Source organism: Balaenoptera physalus (assembly GCF_965194825.1).
Source record: "Balaenoptera physalus genome assembly, chromosome: 11".
Taxonomy (NCBI): Eukaryota; Metazoa; Chordata; class Mammalia; order Artiodactyla; family Balaenopteridae; genus Balaenoptera; species Balaenoptera physalus.
In genome coordinates this window covers 62,078,488-62,103,804 of record NC_138896.1, presented here as the reverse complement: position 1 = coordinate 62,103,804, position 25,317 = coordinate 62,078,488, and the positions used below count along the sequence as shown (strand labels likewise).

General features: G+C 36.6%; 1 protein-coding gene across 6 annotated transcripts in view; it reads right to left on the bottom strand.

The window, feature by feature from the left end:
• Positions 1–2,770: 2,770 nt before the first annotated feature.
• GOLGA4 (golgin A4) overlaps positions 2,771–25,317 on the bottom strand; it is a 112,022-nt gene continuing 89,475 nt past the window's right edge. For 4 of the 6 annotated variants that reach the window (XR_014250769.1, XR_014250770.1, XR_014250771.1 and 1 more), the window contains 8 exons: positions 24,517–24,630; positions 22,345–22,365; positions 22,097–22,165; positions 20,731–20,806; positions 18,586–18,689; positions 13,014–13,185; positions 6,347–6,409; positions 2,771–3,478 (listed from right to left, as the gene is read on the bottom strand). Coding sequence is in view for 2 of the 6 variants with exons in the window: in XM_082412708.1 (XP_082268834.1) it covers positions 6,380–6,409; positions 13,099–13,185; positions 18,586–18,689; positions 20,731–20,806; positions 22,097–22,165; positions 22,345–22,365; positions 24,517–24,630 (501 nt within the window). In the remaining 4 variants the exon portion in view is untranslated. The remainder of the gene's footprint in view (positions 3,479–6,346; positions 6,410–13,013; positions 13,186–18,585; positions 18,690–20,730; positions 20,807–22,096; positions 22,166–22,344; positions 22,366–24,516; positions 24,631–25,317) is intronic. The other 2 variants (XM_082412708.1, XM_082412709.1) reach the window with 2 other exon arrangements.

The following is a 25,317-nucleotide window of genomic DNA, read 5'->3' as shown; positions in this document are numbered from 1 at the left end:
ACCCAAAGGTAAAGAGGTCTCCTTCCCTACCACCCCTCCCATGGTTCAGTGGAGGTCTAGTGGGCAACTGTTAACTCTACATCCCCACCCAGCAGTGATGAGGAGACCCTCCCCACCTTGGGTGTCAGTGAAGGCCTAGTAGAGAATCTGGATTTCTATCCCATCCTTTATCTGACAAAGACTTCAAAGCAGCCAGCCTACATATTCTTCAATGAGCATTACAAACGTGCTTGAAATAAATGAGAAAACAAGGTCTCACCAAAGAAACAGAGTATCTCTGCAAAGAAATGGAAGATATAAAGACCCAAGTGGGAATTTTAGAACTGAAAAATACAATGACTGAAATTAAAAACTCAATGGATGGGTTCAACAGCAGAATGGAGGGGACAGAGAAAAGAGTCAGTGAACTTGAAAACAGAACAAGAGAAATTACTCAATCTGAACAACAGAGAGAAATTAGACTGGAGGAAAAAAAATGAACAGAGCCTCAGGGACATGTGGGACTATAACCAAGGATCTAACGTGTCATTGGAGTCCCAGAAGGAGAGCAGGGAGAGGAGAAAGAGGGTAGGGCTAAAAAAATACTCAAAGAAATAATGGCTGGGGACTTCCCTGGTGGTCCAGTGGTTAAGAACCCGCCTTCCAATGCAGGGGACGTGGGTTCAATCCCTGGTCGGGGAACTAAGAGCCCACATGCTCCGGAGCAACTAAGTCCGCATGCCACAAGTACTGAGCCCATGTGCCACAACTACAGAGCTCACATGCCACAACTAAAGAGAAGCCTGCATGCCACAACTACAGAGAAGCCAGCATGCCATGACGAAGAGCCCGCATACCGCACTAAGACCTGACACAGCCATAAATAAATAAATAAATAAATATTTTTTAAAAACCAAAAAAAAAAAGGAAAGAAATAATGGCTGAAAAGTTCCCAAATTTGGCAAAAGACATAAACCTGTAGACTCAAGAAGCTGGGCAAACCCTAAGATAAACCTAAAGAAATCCACACCAAGACACTACATAGTCAAAACTTCTAAAAACTAAAGACATCACTTTATCCTGCAAAAATAATTTTTTTTTGCATGTGTCAGTTTTCACTAAGTTATGCTACAGTAACAAATGATTCCCAAATCTCAGTGGCTTATAATAATAATAATTTCTCACTCTGTTACACGTCTGGTCAATGTGTCACTATCCCAGTGTCCAAGCTAAGGGAGAACCCATTATCTCAGTCTCATGGCAGCGATAAAACAGCAATAGCTGAACTATGCAAGGGCTCTTAAAACTGCTGCTCAGATGTGGCAAAGTCATGTCCACTCAAAACTCATTGACTAAAGTCACACAGCCAATCTCAGTGTTGGTGGAGAAATGTATTTCCACCCACTCCAATAGTAGGTACTTCAAAGTCAGATAACGAAGTATGTGGATGCATAATCCAAATATAGGGAGGGAGAGAAGAATTGGAAACAACGATCCAATCTACCACAATCTGCTCACTGGGTCATAAGGATTCATTTCTTTCCTGGTTGCCCGTAAATTACATTACATTAATTAATGCTCCCAAAGACTTCCCAAAAGTCTCACCCAATCATAGCATCAGACATAATGTCCAGGATCTCATGAGCCACACCGGATCCTGAGTTAACTTTTCTTGGAAACCTGGAATGAAAAAGACAAATGATCTGTCCTACCCACTCCCAACATACAGTAGTGGAAAGAGAAATGACAGACATGGAAACACACTACACATTCCCCATTTAAAAGGGGAGGGCAGCCCAATCTGGGTGTGAGATAAGCAAGAAGCCGCCTGCCTGCAGCAGGGGAATAAGCAATTGGAAAATTATAAGAGATGTACCCATAGCTGCATTTTAACTGCATTTAATCGTCAGAGTAAAATTTTAAATGGCCATATTGTTTACTAAGTGTCATAGGTTCACATATGTTTGGCATTTGGACACTTCTGAAGAACATAATGACAACAACAAAGCCTGACTAAAGAGGATCCCAAAGGAAGGCACCAGGAAATTGTTATTATTACAATGGCCAGAGGATGGAAGGAATGTCGCGGCCTTGCCTGCACCCTCACCTGCCCCCCCACTGCCACCACGGAGAGTATGCTTCAGGCATAGCTATTTCAATGCAGCTTTAACACTTTAACCAAATATGGATGAAGCCCAGTTTTGAAACGTAATGTTCTAAGAGTGTACTGACTCTGAATGCTCACCCATGCGTCACATCTTTGGAATGTTTGAGGAAAGGGTGCCAGACAAACCTGGCACACAGTCTTCTGAAATGTGTCCGTGTTTGGCAACCAAAGGCTGTTGAGAGAAAGACAGGTTGATCCTGTATTGTTCTTTCCAGTGTGCTTACAATATGAATAGCAAGACCGTCATGGAGTACTGAATGAAAGTGACTAATTACACACAACCTAAATGTTCAACAGTAGAGAACATGGCATTAAATGATGGAATATTGAGGGTAAAATATTAGGCAATTAAAAATGTTTTCACAGAAATTTTAATGGGCCTTAATATAAACAGAATTACAAATGTAGTTATGTGTATACACACACACGGCCTATCCTTCCGTACATCCATTCACACATTAGAAAAATACTCAATAATTAAATGCATAAAAAAAAAATCTTTCCAAATGCTTAGCCATTCAGCTCTCTTGACAAATAGTTCCTCATTATATTCACCCAGATACACCATAAATTCTTAACTGTTTTGAAATAGATTTCAATTTAGCAAAAAACACAATAAGCACATTTTATATAGTAAATAAACTTTATTTATCTGTTCTTCTGAGATGACATTGCCAACAGTCACAGATTTGCATACGATACAGTTATGTATTGACTATTTACAATTTACAGTAGTATTTTTTCCTCTGAAAAATATAAGTACAAAAGCTAATAAGTAAACAATGAGGTACTGCCATTTGGATTTATCATATGTCATAGCTTAAAGAACTAGTCTTTAGCAAACATTCAACAAATCAATCTGGATAAAATAGTCAATTAAATGCTCTAATATATCAGGAAAAAAATCCACTAAGTTCCACCTCAAAATGTATTGCACAAGTCATTTTAAAAAATCACCCTAGAAATAAATAGGAAAGGCAAGCAGTTCTTTAAAAAGAGGGACAAAAAGAATGAAAGAAAGGAACATTAAATGAGCCCATAAATCAGGTCAAGTTATTCAAAGTATCTTTTAAACAACACAAAACTCTTCCCAACAGAAAAACTGAAGAATCCCCCCACAAAAAACTATCACCGTTTCTCCACTGATATAATCTATTTTAAAGGCAGTCTGCAATCTTTCTGTGGCCAATGTCAGATTTTTCTTGGTCTTCTGGCTACGTGAGGGGCCCTGAATAACAGCTTCGTTCTCTAAGAACAGCAAACGTGCACAGTTTTCCACGCCTGCCCAACATCACTCTCCCCACTTCTTCAAGATGAAGGTCGGAGCCATGACTGGAAAAGAAAAAGGGTGAGGATAAAGAAAGAAAGAAAATGACATATGTATACTACTATGTATAAAACAGATACCTAACAAGAACCTACTGTATACCACAGGGAACTCTACTCAATACTCTGTAGTGACCTAAATGGGAAGGAAATCTGAAAAAGAGGGGATATATGTATCTGTGTAACTGATTCACTTTGCTGTATACCTGAAACTAACACAACATTGTAAAGCAACTATACTCCAATAAAAATTTAAAAAGAAAGAAAGGAAGGAAGGAAGGAGGGAGGGAGAGAAGGAGGAAGGAAGGGAGGGAGAAAGGAAGGTAGGGAGGAAGGAAGAAAGGGAGGGAGAAAGAAAAAACTAACTTTTAAAGCTAACTTTCTGTGAGATTTATTTTTTCAAGTTAAAGTAAAATTATATCAAGATTATATTCTATGGTCTGAGGACTGAAGCAGAAATATTCTAAATATTAAATCCTAAAGGAATCTTCCAAAAATTACTCTTCTTGGAATGACCTGACTTACAGTCAGCAGTCCTGGAAAGCAGTATTTTTAAGTGAAATCTGGAACTGCAACCTTTCAGCACATATTGAAGGCTACCAGGTCATGATTAGAGAAAGCCAGGAGTAAACGTGCTGACATGGCAGAATCTCACAAGAATGCAGACTGGATTTAAGAGGACAAAAGGTTCTTCCTTTTTCCCTAATGTAATGATTTTTCTACATATTGCAGTTCTCCCAGGATGCCAGGCATGGTGGCAGAGGACAACAGCATTTTGGTGTGAAAAAGCTATGTATGCCTCATGAAGTTAACAAACTTAATTTTAAAACCGTAATATGCTATGAAACATGATGCTAAACCTTCCTAAAAAGGTTTCTCTAATTGATGCTAAAAGCCAGTGGTCAAATCAAGTATGAGGTTAAAAATGCATAAAAATAAAATACCAAAAAAGATTAAGTAATAGAGACAAACTTTTCAAATATATTTTAGTTCTAGAGAAAGTATCAAAGTCTTCTCAACTTGTAAATGAACAATATAATCCACCACTCATGATCTATCTCCAAGAGTTTACTATTTATAAAACTTGTTCAACACTCACGTTAGTCCTAGAAACATAGAGAAGATAAGAAAAAGATCTCCTATGACATTTAATTATTATTATTATTTTCAAACGTTAGCTTGCACTGTTGCAGGAAAAGAAGTTCATGCATGATTCAATAATGCTGCACAATGTCAATGTCATGAGAGACCCAAAAAAGGCTGGGAGAACTTTTCTAGTTCAAAAGAGACCTAAAGAACATGACGACAAAATGCAATGTGCAATCTTTCAATGGATCCTGGAATTTTAAAAATTATGAGACATTATTTGGAAAACTGGGAAAATGTGGATATTTATTATATATTAGATAACAGCATTGTGTTAATATTAAATTTCCTGAGAGTGGTAACTGTATTGTGAGTATGTAGGAAAAGGACCTTGTTCTTAAAGATACTTGGTAAAGTAGTTTATGTTTGCAAGTAACTGTCAAATGCTTGCAAGCACAATGTTTGCAAGCAACTGTCAAATGTCACAGAGGGAAAAATATATATGGAGAGGAAAGCAAGAGTGAGAGCAAGTGAGAAAGTGTGGCAAAATGTTAATAACTGGTAAATGTAGGTGGAGGGTATATGGATGTTCATTATACTATTTTTACAAATTTTGTTTGAAATTTTTCAAACTAAAAGTTGAGGAGACAATCAATCAACGGAAATGCTACAGAGTATACCCTTCAAGTGATAAATGATACTATTTAAATGCAATAACAAGCATGATACAGTATTTATAATATTATAAACAAAGGTAAATGTTAAGACTTATTGAATTAGATTTGGGACTTACAAGACTAATGACAGTTTTAGATAATCACTAAGGCAACTGACATATTAAAAATAAAAATGAGATTCAAATATAGGCAGAAAGGATATTTAAAGCAAAAAGGTTAAAAAAATGTTATATATTAACATTTTAAAACTTGATACTGTTGGTTGAACACTAGCTTAATTAATAATCAGAGAACCTTTAATTTAATTATAATTAAGTTCTATAGATTGTGATCCAGCTTATTTGTCACTTGTGAAAATTCTTGCAAAGTCTGAGGTAAAGACGTACCCTAAATTTTTAAGGGTGCTAAATCACACCAACAGCATGGATAATATGTGGAGGTGATGGGAGGGGTGTTTAAATGTGAGGACAGCCAACTGTGTCCAAATATTTTAGATGCCTCCCCCTCACTGTAATAATATGTTAATTAGAAACAGCCACATTCAATTAGAGCCGGCTGCCTAAGGGTCTCCTCAGGACAAATGTGCTACTTTGTTATACTGCATGATCCCAGGAAGTAATAAAACTGTCATTTATTTTAAAATCAATTTTACTAGTGCTCATTATTTCAGATTAGCCTTGACTCTAAGAAGGCTTTACAATATTTTACATTCTGGATTCGTGAAATACATCACTTTTATCTAGAAAATGATTTTTCATTTTTCTCTCACAATCTTTATTAACTTCAAAGACCATTCTTGAGAAATAAAAAACAAAAAGGAATGTAAAGTACATAAAGATTTTTTTGGATTCTTCAGCAAACTTTCAAAGAGCAATTCTGAAACTTTCAACTACTGTTTAAAGAACTAAAATTTCCTAGAATTACGTAACATTTACTGGTGGTGATTATTAATCTATAAAGCAAAATTAACAGAAAATCCCTATATTAACCCATAGCATAATCATATTTTCATTAAACAAAAGAGCAAAAGAACTCCAGCATAATGGTTAGTATCATGCAATACATTTAATTTTTGCACAAAAGACACAAAGACATATTATTCTTCACTCACCACATGCTAACTAAGCACAGACTGACGGTTTACTCAGAAGATACCACTGCGAGGTGAAGTATACTACAAAGCCAGGAAGAAAAAAAGCTTATTGGATTAGTTTTAAGACAACATAACACAGAGATTATATGTGTATATGAACTTCAAAGGATTAAACAGAATGTACTTAAATTTTTCTCACATCTCCCCAAATCAAGGGAGGACAGGCTAAGGAATCTGTAATAGCTCCCTCCCACCCTAAGTAAATATAACACTATGTAGTGGAGATTTTACTTGGAACTTTAATTTAAAAGTTTAAACAACACAATTATAGATGTACTTTACATTTTAAGTACATATTTATATGCTAGACATAATTAAGTCATGATTATTTGGTTTATAAAAGGATTTCTTTCATAATTCCATTAAAGCACACATTACAATTTGATTTACATAATTTCAATTTACCAAAATTGGGGGGGAAATGTTGATGAATGTGAACACCACCAAAAATTTGGGGGGAAATGTTGACGAATGTGAATACAGTGTGTCTATATGTTGAATCATCATTCCTAAAATATGTCAATTTTATCAATGAATAACTCTTGTATATCAACAGTATATCAGGACTGGTTTCAGGAATGATAACCCAAACCAAAGTTTCTATTCAAGGGGACCCAATCTCTGCAAACACAGTTTTACCGTAGCAACCTTCTTAAATAAATTCTATGTCCTATTTAACATGGTCATAAACCAAGATTATTAATTAGCTTCCTGGTTTGCTTTAAAACAGCATCAGCAAAAACAGTTGTTTATAAAATCTGAGTCTATTCTTAGTGTAACCAACCTCAGAAGCATCATTTTATTTATCTTTTATATTTAATGTACAGTTAGTAAGGAGCAGCAAAATCAAAAGACAAATTAGAAAATATCTGCAACACACAACACCATAAGGCTAACATCCTATTGGAAAACTGGCAGGAGCATGTGAAATACATGTATGCTCCCTGTGTCTATGCTTGTTAAGTACTGAAAAACTGAAATAATCTAAGTGTCCATGGATAGGAAATTGATGAACTCAGCTGTAGGACATCCATATAATCAACCAATCAAAAGAATAAGGTAAATCAGTTTGTAATGAGGTGGAATTATATAAAAATAAGTGAAAAAAGCAAGCCATTGCATACTCTCATTTTTATAAAATAAAATACTTAAATGATAAAGGAATAATTATAAATACATAATTGTAAAGCTGGGGGTGTTCACCACACCATTAGCAAACATGACCTTGGCAAGGTGGAGACAGCTGGGAGGCTGAAAATCATGAAGATCTATCTCCCTTTCTATGTAATGTTTCTGAACTGTTTGCAGTGTTTTTTCGCAATGATCACACATCATGTAATTCTAACAAAATCAAGAGGTAAAACCACTTTTAAGATAACAAATGTATGTTTTACATGTGCATTGTTTTTCACTATGCATCATTTTTATGTGCGTTTGTTTCTTGAATCCACCTTGCATGCGTCTACTGAGCCCACGCAAAGGGAAAGGTAAACCTGAACTAGAATGGAGAACTTTTATACCTAACGATGCTGAAAAGTTCTGATGATTTTATTAATCTGAAAGAGATTTTTAAAATTTCAGCCAAAGGGAGAGAAGTCAGAAACATTACAAGACTGGTCTAGGGTAAGGACTGATCAAGAACTTGACACAACACAAAGGATCAGCATGAAAGCAAAGCAATAACAAAGTCAACAGAAGATCAATCTTTAAAAATGACTAGAGTGGATGAGAAATGAAAACAAGCCAAATCTTTCTCATCAGAATAGAACAATTTTCTTTTAATGGAGTCACCAAGAAAATAGCCATCTAGTTTAAACGCGTCATTAAGTTTGCTAACACTCTAAAGAGAAAAGTATATTCCTAGAAAAACATTTTTAAAAAGATTGCTATATAACAAAAGAACCTCTCAATTCCAAGAGATGATTTAGCACCTGATTAAAATAAACTTTCTTACTGTAGTTATCCTAAATAAATAAAACTCTCTTTAAAAAAAAAAAAATCTGATGGTGTACTTCCAGGGCAGTCTTATTCAATTAGACAAGCTAAAGACTTTCGTATTGGGACTTCCCTGGTGGCGCAGTGGTTAAGAATCTGCCTGCCAAAGCAGGGAACACGGGTTCAAGCCCTGTTCCAGGAAGATCCCACATGCCCCAGAGCAACTAAGCTCGTGCGCCACAACTACTGAGCCTGCGTTCTAGAGCCCGAGTGCCGCAACTACTGAGCCCGCATGCCGTAACTACTGAAGCCTGTGCGCCTAGAGCCTGTGCTCCACAACAAAAGTCACCGCAATGAGAAGCCCACGCACCGCAACAAAGAGTAGTCCCCGCTCACCAAAACCAAAGAAAGCCCACACGCAGCAACAAAGACCCCACACCACCAAAAATAAATAAAATTAATTAATTAATTAATTAATTAAAAAAAAAAAAAGACTTTCTTATTCACTCTTGCTCCCACCCTGAAACTCAAACATCCAGTCTACTCTGGCCATTTACACTACCTAAACCATCACAAACCAGGCACCATAAGCTAAAAACTGAGAGGAGGGAAAAGGCTGATCTAAGGAACACAAAGGTATGTGCATTTGGTATGTGCACTTTCTGTAACTTCTGCCTGCTGCATATAAGACAATTTTTTCCCACTTGAAAGAAATCTAAAACTTTAAAATTTACAACTAACTTAATACTTTAGAGGAAAAGAAACCTTAGAGATAGAATAATCCAACATACTTGTTTTACCAATAAGGACCAGAAATATGAAAAAGGTTTGCTCAAAGTTACACAGGGGCTGAGCTGTTGAGAGCTAGCTCTCGCCAAGCAAAGCTGCATGTGGTGGCACTCAGAGGTGCTGAAACTGGAGACGGGACACGTTTTGAGCTGGTTTCATTCCTATAAAGTGACCTGACTGTTGTAGTGAGGTCTTTCATGATGTATCTTACACACATTATTAGTTTACCTTTCCAAGTCTCACCTTCTAGGAAAGACTCGTTCTACTCATCACTACATGGTGGCTCAGGAACCACCACCACCAGCCCCACCATGAACACAAAACCCCAGGGCGGGCACTATACATATTCTGGTTCTCCAACAATCCTAACAAGATAACGTTAGTTTTGTGAAGAAACAGAGGCTCTGAGACTTGTGTGTGCACTTTCTTTAACTTCTACCTCCTGCATAGAAGACAATTTTTTCCCACTTGAAAGAAATCTAAAACTTTAAAATTTACAACTAATTTAATACTTTAGAGGAAAAGGAACCTTAGAGATAGAATAATCCAACATACTTTTGTGAAGAAACAGAGGCTCTGAGACTTGTCAAATGAAGGACTAGGATTCCTTCTCTACACATTGTGACCCTCAAATAAACCAGACTTTACTTATGCTCTATAATTTACTCTTACTTGACAGATAATGGTTTCTCATCTATGAAATACATTCTTCAAATTAGGTTAAACTCTGAAACCACTTATTAAATAATAACTGTTGTATTCTGTAGTGGGGTTTTTCAAATAAACAGTATAAAAGTCACTGAGGACAGGGGAGATACGGTAAAGAGGGGACATACTGAAAAATACCTTACCAGCAGTCATGGACAGTTTTCAATCAATGCCACAAAGCAAACATATAATCATTAGGGTCATAAAGCAAAGTTTTTAGAATGTATTCCTCCTCTCATACCTGCTAAATAACACAAATGCTGACGTGGCTGCACACTCTCAGCAAAAAGTGCCGTCCACGCTCTCTCTCAAGCATCCCAAAGACTAACGGACAGGGGAGGGGGCTCGGCAACGTGACAGGGTTTGTTTGGTTTACTTATAGCAGCTTTGTAGCCCCCAAACCTAAAATAACAAAATAGTCAATACTGTTGATTTTTAACAGAGGGGAAACTGTAGCTGTAGTTACAACAAATTACAGAAATGGTCCATCTGGAACACATATTTAAAGCTAATGTGACTAAATAGCTTTTAAACAATTATTTAATAAAACCCTAAAAAGCTCTGCTTTCTACACATATAGATATCTTCCTATTGGATACTTCCATAGAAAAAGAGAAGTCACTATTCTTAGCAGTGTTTTGCTCTAATCAGCTACAGTTCATTGGGGTATGAAACAAGTTATAATTTCTTTAGGAGGCTTGTTCAAAGACAGTGATTCTTACCACTTATTTTATGAATGACAGCAATCATAAGGCAAATGTGACTTACGTTTCAACTTTCTCAATCAACAGTAATCTTAATTTTTCCATCAAATAAGGAAACAATCATGAGTCACTCTATCCTGTACCAAAAATCTCTTTATGCTGACAAAAGGTGACTCAAATTGATAAGTCATCTTTGGGACCTCCCTCACTTCATGCTCACTGTAACTTAGTTCATCTTTCCTAAGCATCTATTTTTATTACTTGAATTACATTACTTAAGCATATCTTTTATTGGTGTATGAATGAATGGATGCTACCCCTTCCCCCTAAAATTAAAGGTTCCACAGGGTCAACAATCGTATCATCCATGTCTTCAATTTTCCTACATTTGCCATAACAAGTAAGATGTTACAGAAAAAACCCAAACAAACTTTTTGGCCAACCCAACAGAAGAGCAGTAGGTGACTGTCAACTGAACTCATTCATTAAGCAAAAGATAATGATGGATGAGACTTTGCTTAAAATAGTAGGGGAAAAAAAAAAAAAAGTAGTGGAAAGAGTGGGACTTTCTTTCTGGGCAGGTCAGCCTCTGGGATAAGGAAGGATTATTTCAGGAAGTCAGTCACCACTTCATCCCTATCTAGAATGAATACCATTTTATTCATGAAAGAGGAGTGTTAAGTTTTTCAAAGATTTCTTTTTAATTAAACTTAAGAAAGAAACTTTTCCATCCACCTTAAAAGGTTTTTAGATGGTTCACTATTTACATGTAATCAATTCGATTAGTTTCCTTCAAGACAAACCAATCTAAGGTTGTATGTGTGTGGGGGGTGAGGGGGAATGTTTCCTACCACATTTGCCAAAGCAGTGACTTAGGATGAGTCTATATTATATTCTAAATCCTGACAAAATGTAGCCCAACGGTAAGATGAGAGGTTGGCTATATCCCAACATCAAGATAAAAAAGAGGCTACAGGAGAATGAACAAAGATAATAAAAGCTTTCTATTTACATCCATCATTTTAAAATATTTTCTTAAACTGGACTATAATGACAGAATTGTGTCAACGGGCTCAAACTGCATTGGAGATTTTTATTTTCACAAAGACACAGTTGTTTACTCAGTGAAGAGGAAGACCACTCTGAGTGGACTATAGATTATAGAATTGGATGTTTGCTATAATTTAAAACAACATTCTCTCTACTGATGAAGGGCATACATTATAGTTACATACTTCTTTATCAAAAATATCTATAACCAGAAATAACTACAGAGGTATGACAGTATTTTTCAGACCACTAGATACCAGGGAGAAATGCTTCACCAAAAAAAACAATTAAAGGCTAACCAAAATAACTGCAACTGTCCCAGAAAATATACAATAGGTAAATAATACAGTATACAATGGAGTATTGGGGCAAAAGTCAGGGATGCTGGGATGACCTTAGAGGAAGCCGGAAAGAGGTCAGAACATGCAATGGATCAAAGGAGAGGAACTTCATAGATGGCTGATAAGTGCTGGGGTTATTTAGCCTGGAAGGTAAAAGCCCTCCATCCAGGCCATCTGTGGGTTCTTGGTTGAGTTCCATGGGTTAGAACCAGAACAGGTTGGTGACCACAACAGAAAGGGAGACTTGGGATCAAGATAAGCCAGAATTTTTGTAAGAAACACACAGTCTGTAGAGATAAGATAGGATTCTTAAGGGTAATTACTTATTGACTTAGTCCTTCCTACTGGAGATACTCAGACATGGGCTAACCCATCACTAAAGAGTAGATCTTTGTTTGCTTTAAATAGGAGAGTGAAAAAAACAGCAGTACTGGGATCATGAAATAGGTAAAGAAATTGGGGGGAAGATGTGGAAGAGCTACAGGCTATTAGCAAGACAAGAAAAGGAAGCAGAAAGAGACAGCTAAGGGCCAGACAGGAAAACAGCACAAATTTCATACTGTGCTTAGAATGGATCTTCTTACTGTATTATTGGTTCAGCACAAAAAGAAGTTAGGCAAAGGGAATTTTGCATAATTTATGAAGTGTGTGTTTGTTTCATTTCAGTCACAGCTGACTTCACACAAAGGTTTCTAAGAATTCAGTTATCTACATTTCCCTTGCAGGGTATATGTCAAAAGCTCAAAAAATGCTTAAACTCTTACACTCAGAATTATTGTTATTTAGAAATCAATTGAAGTAGAATAAGGAATTGTAATCTACAAAATACCTAACATCATGATATAATTCGGTTTAAAAAATTATTACTGGATATACCAGAACAAATGCCTTTTCCATCCTTCCCATAAAGAGCTCAAGTTCCAGAAATCTCATATAGCACATACTGGTGTCAACCTCAGATATACTATTAAATAAGACTGTTCTTTCCTTGAGGGCATCCATTCAGATCTGCCCTCAGTTTAATTTTCGTAATGTAGTTTCACTCTCATTTTTCAGGCTATAGTACAATAAAGATGAAAACTTTTAAATTTCTCTTACCAACTCAAAGTCTTTGTAAATGAGACAGAATGTAAACAGATGAGATAAAGTTGTCTTCTATCTGTAGCCTATTCTTAAAGCTTACCATGAGCCGAGCATCTTCTCTTTCCAAAATTTTCTGAGTCTGATCATCAGGGAACTTCAGTACAGTGGTTATAACCTTTGCCATGGTCTACAAGAAAGACAAGAGACGATCACTAGACAGTGGAGCAGATGGGTCTCACCGAATTCTGACATGTTCTGCTGGTGGAATTCTTTAGTGCTCTCAATGGAAGCCACGACCAAAGAAGTATGATGTGAAGGTATTGGTCAAGGAAATAACAGCCAATGCTAGAATTTCAATTTGAAAGGATCCCTCACAAGGTCTGGGTTGATATTATTTTAAGAAGATGTATTTACAATAGCATGAAGCTATACACAGTTCTAATGCTCTTGGCCCTTTGTCTTATTAAAATGAAACTTTATTACTCATTCATTTTATAAGGCTTTTTATTTGTAGAAATCTACCTAGTAAGTGATGTATTGCCAAAACATATGCTCTAAACAATCAGATTTAGAGACTCCCAAGTTCACCTTGAACTAAATCACATCATATATCTCATAAACACGGGCTACTGCATGAACATGAACATGCTTAATAGGTATTTTTTAATACATGCAGCACATCAGCCTAATAGAAATACAAATTACATTTTAAATAAACACAAGATGTTTTGTTTGGTAGAAAACAGGATGAATCAAAACATTACACATGGTGGCTTGCAAACAAGATCATAAACTGTGCAGATCTCAATAAATATACCGTAAGTCAGACTGTCACCCATAAGCTCGTGGAAAATTCTCCTCAAAGGTTGAAATTCCCTATTTTGTATCAAGATGAGATGGTTTGAGGGAGACAGAGAGGAAAGAAGATACCACTTATGAAATAAGTAGGATAACAAGTTCAGTGCTTACATACAAATTCAGGTACTAGTGCTCTCCTGAGGATTAGTAGTAGTACTACTTACTGTAGTGCTACAGAGGATGGGAGGCTCACCAGAAAGCTGACTCTAACATTCTTTGTTCATAGTTACAAGACTGTGTGTGTGTATGGCAGGGCGGGGAAGAGTATGTGACTGCAGAAGCTCACTGAGCAAAAGATGACATAATAGAGTTAACCAAAATTTTAGGAACATACATCATTAGAAAAAAAGTATAATTATTTCCAGGAAGGAAAAGAACTAACATTTAAAAAAATTCCTATTATGTGCTAAGCCTAGGCAAGGCACTTTACATATTTCTAATACTTATTTCAACTAACAGATCAACTAATACTATTCCTCAACCACAAACCCCATAAAGAGCAAGACTTTAGTTTCAGCCCTCCTTCCTTCCTTTTATCTTTGCCTCTGCCAGCTTGATGATTAAAAAAATACCTTTAAAACAACTTAGTTCTTGGAGAATTCCAAAGGCATTTTACAAAAACCCTCATCCTTTAAATTGTATTGCCTAGATAGAACAGAATCTTCTGTGCTAAACTGAAGTCTAGAAACCAAGCGTATATGTGGCATGAAATGGGAAGAGAAATATGAAGTAGTAACTATTTCAATATTCTTTTTATTAGCACTCTGGAAATTTTAAATGGTTTCTGGTATACTATCTATGAAGACTGTTTTTAGGAAGTACCAAAAATCTAAAATTCAGGGATTCACAATTATAGGGAACATTTCTTTAATTTCAATAGCTTATCAAGTTCAGAAACCCAAAAGCCCATTTATATTCACTATGAAACTGCATAGTGCACATCTATGCACAAACATGTCTGTCAAAACAAAAACAAAAAACAAAAAACAAAAACAAAAAATAAAACCAACTGTGGCTAGTTGCCTCTTCACATTTCTAGACAGCGTTAAATGGGAAACCCACCTCTAAATTCATCACTGATGCCGCATTTGCAGTTGATTACCTAGTAAAGACTTAAAAGCTCTTCCCTGGCTTGTCAGAAAACACTTTAATGGAAAGCCCAGGCTCTTTGCTGAATCTTGGGAAAGAAATCAGACTGTCTACTCTACATACAATATCCTTAGGTCCTGGGAAGTAAGGAAAAGTTCAAATGAGCCACCTGGTTTAGAAGTGGCCTCTCCTGCCATGTTTTCTTTAGGGAGAGGAGTCAGTAAAGGGTAGAATGAGAAACACTTTCTATTGAAAAGGAGAACAGGCTGAATTTAAGCATCAAAAATAGCATGGAGGCTCAAAACCCAAGAAAAAGAAAGTGCAAGGACAGAAGAAAGAAGGGGAGTTTACTTAACTTCGTACTATAAGAATGTGTATCACATATGTGGTCTTAAGAAAATCATCTGCCTCATCAAATAGGGAACACTGTGTGCAAAAGCAGATGAAGAAAGACAGGTGGGATGACATACAGATCCTACTGGACAAGAAACAATGGCAGATGGTGATCAAATCACAAAGGCCACAATATACTCCGGCTCGTTCTAAAACCACAACCTGGTCTCCATTTCAAATTCTTTGTGAATGTATGGAAATTAGGCAAATCAACAGAAGAAATGTCTAAAAATAGCTCTGATTGTGTCAACCCCTGCTCAAAAATTTTCAGGGCTACCTCCCAACAACCTACAGGTAAAACTCTGAGAACACTCCAGGCCCTCCACACCCTGCAGCCCTAAGCAGAGTCACTTCCACCTCATAGAGCTGGTATTTTAGTTGGAGCGGACTACTTGTCATTCCAAAGCCCACACACAATTTCCTGTCTTGGACTTTCTGTCTGGGCTTTCCTCCTGTCTGAGCTCATCTATCAAAATCTATGCCCCCTTGTAAAGGCCTGTATATACATCTCCTTCCCCATGATGTCCTTGACCTTCCCACAAGTAAACATGAGGACACTGTGCTACAGTCTGCATCATACTGTGCTTAGTAAACAGCTCCACTTCCTCACTATATGGTAAACACCTTAAAGTTAGGGATGGTGTCAATTTTCATCTCCTTATCCATCATGGTGATAAACAAAGGACCACATATAGTAAGTGCTCAGTAAATATGCAGTAAATTAAACTGAATATCTACTGTCAATTTTCAATATTGACTTATAAAATGTGATGGCAGAATAAAAGACTACTCAGTCTTAGTAACCAGAAAAGCACACTGAATGCTGAAGATAAAGATCAGAGAGAGCTGCCTCAGCACAGATTCCCAGCCATGTGTTAGCTGGGGCTGCCCGTGCCTCAAGAGCGTCCCTTCTAGCTGTCTCCCAAGTCACAGCCTAGGAGGAAATGCAGAGCCCTGAGACCTGGCTGAACTGGTACCATCCCAGAACGTATCTCATGCTGGGCTGGGCCTTTCTCCAGGACTCAAACTCTGTAGGGATCTCACCCCACACAGGCTCACAACATCCAGAAGACACAGGCTGAGGCAGTCACACTCTCTTCATTTTGCAGATCGAGAAAAGACTAAATAATTTATTTAGCAACAACTCTGGGATGATAGCCTTAGACTCAACGAATAAACCAGAGTAGTTGAAGTTCCTGAGAGGCTATTTTTCGTAAAGAAATGCCTTTCCCCCTTCCCTGCAATAACAAGGTAACTTTAAACTATCTACCCCACCTCAAATACAGGCTGCTATCCAATCAGGGCATAGTAAGAGAAAGTTACATTTCATTGGCTTTGTTTTTTAAAGATAAGGAGAAAATGAGTTTTAGCTATCCTCTGAATTAAAAAAAAAAAAAAAGTCCTTAACAAAAAAAGGTACTGAATTACCGTGAATTAATATATCCCGCCGGGCTTCCCTGGTGGCGCAGTGGTTGAGAATCTGCCTGCCAATGCAGGGGACACGGGTTCGAGCCCTGGTCTGGGAGGATCCCACATGCCGCGGAGCAACTAGGCCCGTGAGCCACAACTACTGAGCCTGCGCGACTGGAGCCTGTGCTCCGCAACAAGAGAGGCCGCGATAGTGAGAGGCCCACGCACTGCGATGAAGAGTGGCCCCCACTTGCCGTAACTAGAGAAAGCCCTCGCACAGAAACGAAAACCCAACACAGCCAAAAATAAATAAATAAATAAATAAAAATTTAAAATAATACAGACATACACTTTAAAAATATATATATATATATCCCACCTATGATTCATGTTCAGGATCACACTAGATATTACTTTAATTTGAACTATCTGATACAGTGAAATTAGACTTCTATAGTGTCAAGGATTCAAACGACTTCTAGCCCTATAGCTCCTGGTGTTTAGCTGAATCTACGATTCATAACATCTTTTTTTTTTTTTTTAATAAATTTTATTTATTTATTTGGCTGTGTTGGGTCTTCGTTGCTGCGTGCGGGCTTTTCTCTAGTTGCGGCAAGTAGGGGCTACTCTTCGTTGCGGTGCGCGGGCTTCTCACTATGGTGGCTTCTCTTGTTGCGGAGCATGGGCTCTAGGCGCGTGGGCTTCGGTAGTTGGGGCACGTGGGCTCAGCAGTTGTTGCTCGTGGGCTCTAGAACACAGGCTCAGTAGTTGTGGCGCACGGGCTTAGTTGCTCCGCAGCATGTGGGATCTTCCCGGACCAGGGCTCGAACCCGTGTCCCTTGCATTGGCAGGTGGATTCTTAACCACTGCGCCACCAGGGAAATCCCCATAACATTCTTAAGAGATTTTCTTATGTCCTAATTTTTAGGTCTTAAATATATTTACCAAATCAATCCCTGAACTGGCTTATTAGCACTCAGTAACCCCCACAGACCCATAAATTAAAACACTGATAATTTCTTAGAAAACTCATTATCCCATTCTCAGCCAACATATAAGGACAATGTAAAAGTTCATGAAGGTAAAAAGTTGAAACAATATCAGAAACAGAAATTGCTTCAAATGAAAAACTTTGAGAAAAGGCTCATGAATTTCCCTAAATTCAATCAATTCAATTAAAGATATATTTACAAAATGTCTGGTACAAGGCTCTTTTAAAAACACTGCTGGGGATACAAATAACAGTAAGACAAGACTCTATACTCAAGGACCTTATAATAAATTTAACATTCTAGAAAACAAATTAACCAAGCATTATTACTTACACAGTACGGTTTTGTTTTGTTTTTTTAGTGTGGTTATTTTTAAACGGTCAATATTCCATATGTGCAAGAGTAACTTTCTTACAGTGACTAAAGTAAAATATTTCTAAATATCCCTACATAGTCATTCTTAATTAGGACCATTTCCAATACTAGTCACGCTATCCTCAAGTTTCCATGAAATAGTCTCCATCTATTCTCCTACCTTTAAGATTTGAAGTCAAAAAAATGGGCACATGCTTCACAAAGTATTAAGTTAATGAAATTTTGATTTTTATTTTTTAGCATCATCCACCAGTATTTTCTAAATTAATATTTTATAAATGTAACAAATGTAAGCAAGATCTGCCAATTCACTTTTGCACACAAAGAGCAATAACACAATTACCTATTGCCTACTATCAGCATGTATGGTCTGCTAATAGTAAACATACAACATCAATATGTGTATTAAAAATGGGACATATTTCCTTTTAAATTAAACCACATGCCAAACCACCAGACATGATTTATACCTTAGTCTCACGACCCATCATATACTCAAAAAGCACTTTTCGCAAATACTCAAACTCGGTAGGTTCTCCAAAGAGCGAGACATCAGTATGGTACAAATTGCCACCTGTCAATAAAAAAAACAGATCAAACTGTAAAGACAAAACCAGATAAGCTACTTATTACTTAGAAAAAGACAAACTAAAAGACAATCAAAGGAACAAAGAGAGAGGCATCAATCTTGTATTAATTGTATTATATTGTATGTATTGTACTGCATTACATTACATATACACTAAGCATTCCAATTGGTATTTTTCCCTTGGAAGAGAAAACAAGAATTATTATAGCAATTTTATTTCTCACATTCCTCCCATCCTCAAACTTCTTCTTCTTCATCTTTCTGGCATGGCAATTTAAAAAGACTAGACCTAGGGAATACAAAGATTCCTCAGAACTGTTATTTCTTTCCTAAATATTATGTGGTTGGCTTCAGATATCCTGCAATGACTAAAATGAACAATCATTTTTATTTTAAGAGTTTAGTAACTCAGAATAGTATTCTAGATTTTCTAGTATTCCAAACCTGAAAGCACTGAAGTTTAAATCAAGTTTTCTAAACAGTTCTGAAACACAAGGTAGATAAAATAACTTGAAAATGCATGAAATAATAATGCCAATATAGTGGTTTTCAAATACTTTGATTCAACATCTTAAAAAGACTGTCATAAAATTTACAGTTCATCTATTAATCAAGCTCCATTTCAATCTAAAAATAGAGAAAAAATACAGTTCAGGTATATGAAGTCACACTGTGACAAACTTTAATTTGAATGAATTCATAATTATGCATTATGTGAAGTCTATACTTGCATCCACTTCCAGAAGTATGGCACACTAGGTAATCTGAAAAGCCTTCTGCACCAAGAAACATCTAAAAGCATAGCAAAGAGATTAATGTGCAAATTCACACAGACTGCTTGGATTGTTGACAGGATTAGATGAGTTGATAGACAAAATGTGTCTTATAACAGTGCCTGACACTTAGTATTATATATGTGTCAGTTATTTAAAAAACTGTACATATGTGTTCATTTTACAATTTAAAACTGAGAAAAAAGGAAAATTAAGTATGAATTCTTAAGTTGAAACTAAAAAATAAAAACTAAAAAAAGAATCAATACTATTCCCTATGCACTGCTGGGCACTGATTTAGCAGTTCTATGCTAAGAATCACATATGCTGACTTAGCTATGGCAAACAGTCTTTGTAGCAGGAATTTTCCCTGCAATGAGCCATAGGAAACTTCCAAGTTGGTTTTCTCTTCTTTTTGAAGTGTGTTTTGGAGAGAATCTAAAGAAAGTCCTTGTTTAATTAAAAACTGTATAATATCTTATGTTATTTCACAACAATAAGAGCTTTCAAAAACACAAAAGAATGTGAATGGCTTAGGTTCATGCCCCAGTGCCTTCCATGAAAAAGCAGAAAAGTTTACAAAACATTTAGCAAAATAAAACTATTCTTAATGCAGTGAGGCAGTGAAACTGAGAATGGGAAATTGTTAGATTATTCAGAGATTATTCGAAGTCATGACTATTTCAAGGGAACAACTACATAAAGACTTAAGCTCATCTTTAGAATCCTTTGTAAGTGGCATACATAACTTAAGTCAACAGAGTAATACTTCCAAATCATCCTTCGCCACCTTGAAATAAATATCTTTATGAATTATTTTCTCCTTAAATCCTGGTTAAAAAATAGCAATTACAGCATTATTGTAAAAGTAAAAAACAGAAGCATCTAAAATATGTAACTCTGAGTTTGTATGGGTACATGTAGTGGATTACGTAAGTGTCTGGATACACACAGAAGAGTCTGGAAAAATATATGTAAATTGTAAACTAGGTTCAGCTGGAGAGTGGACAATGAAGTGGGAACTTGCAGTTTCACTTAAACATGGCAGCATTTTCTTTTTTAACAATAAATACGCATTAATTTTGTTTTAGATTACTACCATTCTTTCCATAAAACTAGTTGTTACTGGTGAATTACAAAGGTAAAATATATTCCTTGTAAAGAATGAGATTAGCAAAGACAAAAATGAAAATCATCCAGAAGTCCACCAATACAAGATAACCATAGATAACATGATGAGAGATCACTCCTACCTTTGTAAGGTGTCCCCACAGTTGTTGCATATACGTTCTTTTCATATTCCTTCAAACGATCTTCTAAATTGTGAATCTAAAAATAACAAATATTCCAATCATATCATAAGATTCATATGGAAATCATATGTAAAAAAAAAGACTGCTGTAGCCACTAGATTTTCTTAACGCTGAATACAGGATATAGGCAAAAAAGAAAAAAATTAATACATATGGTTTCTTAGATATGACACCAAAAGCAGAGACAACGAAAGAAAAAACATATAAAATGTTTGTGCCTCAAAGGACATTATCAAGAAAGTGAAAAGACAACCCACAGAATGGGAGAAAATATTTGCAAATCATATATCTAATGAGGGACTTATATCCAGAATATATAAAGTACATTTATAATTCAACAACAACAAAAAACAAATGACCCAACTTAAAAATGAGCAAAGGACATTGCTCCAAAGAAGATATACAAATAATAAGATGCTCAACATCATTAGTCACTAAGGAAGTACAAATTACAACCATAATGAGATATCACTTCATACCAACTAGGAAAGTTATAATCAAAACACTTGCTGGGGAAGATGTGGAGAAGTTGAAATTCTTATACATTGTGGTCAGAATGTAAAATGGTGTCCACAATGTAAAACCGTTTGATGGGTCTTCAAAGAGCTAAACATATAATTACCATATGATCTAGCAATCCCACTCCTGAGTACATAACCCAAAGAAGGAAACAGGTATTCAAACAAAAACTTGTAAACAATGTTCCTAGCAGCACTATTCACAATAGGCAGAAGGTAGAAACAACCCAAACATGCATCAACTGATGAATGAGTTAACAAAATGTGGTATATCTATACAATGAACTATTAATCTGCCATAAAAAGGAGTGAAGTACTGATATATGCTGCAACATGGATGAACCTTACAAACATCATGCTAAGTGAAAGAAGTCAGATTAAAAAGCTCATGTATTATTTCTATTTATATAAAATACTCAGAATAGGTAAATCCACAGACACAAAAAGCAGATTTGTGGTTGTGAGAGGCTGGGGGGAGGAGGTAATAGGGAGTGACGGCTTAATGGGTATGGGGTTTCCTTTTGGGGGTGATGGAATGTTCTGGAACTAGATAATAGGAATGCAAATGTTCTTGTTTAAATATACGTGATCACAAATTTATAAAGATATGCTCTAGCACCTTCAGGTTTGGGAATAAAATGTCCTGTGTAAGACAAGATTGCAAAGTCAATTAATAAATGAGTATTAAATCCATTCTTTTTTAAAAACTAGCTAAATGAGTTCCAAGAACATACGAACAGAAATCAAGGAAGTCATCTCAAAATAAAAGGCACCAATTAGACCTGTACCTGTTCTCTGAACTCTTGCTCTTTCAACTTTGAATCACTGATTAGAGTAGTCTTCTGTGCTAGTTGTGTCTGAAAGAACAAGAAGTCAGATCTGAGATGCATATGCGTTTCATCATTGCCTGGACACATTTCTATACTGCTTGGTAAATTTTTCCTGAGAACAAGTCTCTTTATGTTTTAACCTAAAGTACAGAATGCTCCTGAAAATGGACTACCTTCACTCAAATTCAATGAAAAACTAGTCTTACCTGTAGCTCCATAATTGTTACCTAAAAATGGAAAAGAAAAAAAAAATTAGTGCATATAATAAAATCTACAAGAAATAATAAAATAGAGCAATATGAAATTACAAGGAAACAAAAATTTAGTGTTACAGTCTTAAAAGAGTGGTTAGATTTGAGATGAGACAACTTTAAATATTTGCTTTTAAACCTGGTCTATGTTGCTATACAAACTATTAAAATGTAAATATACATAAAGATAGGTAAACACAAAGAAAAATGACTGGAAGGTCACCCACCAAACTCCTAACAATGATTACCACTTGGGAAAAGGAGGTACCCACCAGGAAGGGTTTATCTATATACTTCTGTATTATCTGACTTTTTTTTTTTTAACAAGAATATATTCATCTATTATTTGTGCAATTTCAAAAAATTAAACATATTAACATCTATTTATAGCATATGGGCCCTTTAGGGAAAATTCTAAAGGACCATTTCTGGGAATCCACTCTACACAATAATCACAAATTATTCTTCATTGAACTCAACACTGACATGTAGTTCAAGATATCCCAGAAGCACCAAAAGATGCTCAAAAAGGAAAAGAATAAAAATTCATAAAGAATAAAATAGAAAAATATTTTTTAGAGTAGAAATAAAAGTTAAGGATAGTTTCTCCTTTCTTATGCTACAAGGTAAAGGACTCAAAAGACCTCCTGAATATTAATTTCATAATGTTTCAATACTCTATGGCATCTTAACACAGGCCTCAGTGCCACTTTATGCAACATTAATACTTAATTTGATACTAAGGAAAAGAACATGTTACAGAGTAGAATACACTTATTTGGCTCATAGGAAGCAACATTTAATAGCACCAAGTATATTCATATTGTGACCAAATGGCAAAAAAAAAAAAAAACTAAAACAATAGAACTAACTTAGTAGCTAGTAAAGAAAGAGAGAGTCTACTCAGCTTTGCTCATTGCTAATAATCAAGATATATGTACCAAGCAGCACAGCATAGCAAAGCCTTTTATAAAGTCCTCTTCTCTCCATTTTGGAAAAGTGATCCATGTAATTGGTTGTCTAGAAAATTGCTATCTGGTCACTGACTTCTCTAATGAATCCTCTATAACTAAAGGATGAAGCCATGAATGTGTCCACCTTTCCCAAGACCCTCATGACAGAGCTATGAAGACCATACTGGAATGAGTGAGAACATTTTAGACGTACAACGGTACACTGCCTGGATTCTTGAATGGGGGCCCACAAGCCCTGCGGGTGTGCACTTGTTGGGGTGCACAGCAGGACAGGAAGCCACAAGGTAAACATGGCCTTTCATAGCATCATTTTTACTTAAAGATTGGGATTATTAAAAAAAGAAAGAAAGAAAAAAAAAGCCTGGATATGGAGTTCCAGATCTCTTTGAATTCAGTGCAATTTTCCAAAATAATCCCATTGCATCTACAACTGGTCCGTTAACCAAGGAGAAAAGCAGACACTGTTTTTCTCAAAGGTATACAGCTAAAAACATTTTTATGTGACTACAAATAAAGATATATTATAAAGCAGGGGTCCCCAACCCCCGGGCCGTTGACCCGTCCACGGCCTCTTAGGAACCAGGCCTCACAGCAGGAGGTGAGCAAGCAAAGCTTCATCTGCCACTCCCCATCGCTCACATTACCGCCTGAACCATCCTCCCCCCACCCCACCCCCACCCCACGGAAAAACTGTCTTCCACAAAACCAGTCCCTGGTGCCAAAAAGGTTGGGGACTGCTGTTATAGAGAATGTAAAATTTATATGAATTCTTAGCTCAAAATATAAAAATCTAAAATTATCATACTTTCTATGGACCATTTTTGGCTCTGCCCCAGGGCTATGAGGTTAACTCTCCTCTGCTGTTCTTTCCACGGGAAAGACTGAGAAGCACTGGTATCACAGAAACGCCCTAGGCTCTGAAGTCTGGAAGATTGGGTTTATATTCCCAATAGAATATTTATTGTGTGAGCTTCAACATTTTATTTAACTTCTTTGAACCTCAGTTTCACTGTCTATAAAAGAGAGGCAGGAATCTCCCTCTTGAAAGGCTTTTGTTAGGATTAGATGAGGTAGGTAGGCATGTTAGTAGGCGAGCCAATGAAAACGACAATGTTTTCAAGGAATGTATGGAGCCAAGTCCAGTTCCCCTCACTTTATCATTGCCAGGGTTCTCCTCCTGCTCTAGTCTTTGCTGGTATTTCTTCTGCAGCTCCTCAAGTTGAGTCTGTAGATCTATTACTTTTGCAGTCATTTCTTCTTCACGAGCCTTTAGAATAAAAAAAATATTAACAAACATATCAAAAAGTACGCAGTAAAGAGGCAACATGATCTAGAGAAAACTACCTTTGTAGGAGAAACCAACACCTACACATTTTTGGAAACACAAACCACTGTTTTTACTGTAATTCATTACTGTGCTCTAAACACCTTCCTTCATGCCCCACTTTTAACTCCAAGTCCTTTTTAAAGCTGCTCACTCTTTTTTTTTTTTTTTTAATTTATTATTTATTTATTATTTTTATTTTTGGCTGTGTTGGGTCTTCGTTTCTGTGTGAGGGCTTTCTCCAGTTGCGGCGAGTGGGGGCCACTCTTCATCGCGGTGCGCGGGCCTCTCACTATCGCGGCCTCTCTTGTTGCGGAGCAGAGGCTCCAGATGCTCAGGCTCAGTAGTTGTGGCTCACGGGCCCAGTTGCTCCGCGGCATGTGGGATCTTCCCAGACCAGGGCTCGAACCCGTGTCCCCTGCATTGGCAGGCAGATTCTCAACCACTGCGCCACCAGGGAAGCCCTGCTCACTCTTCCTAGGATGACTTTTCCCACCCTCAGTCCTCCTGCCCCCACCCCATAAAGCTCATCAAGCTGTTTCTTTCCCCTTAAACTAGGGTTCCAAGGTTTAAGCAACACTTAGGTGTATAACAGCGTTGTGACAGAACTGTAAAACAGAATCTCTGTTT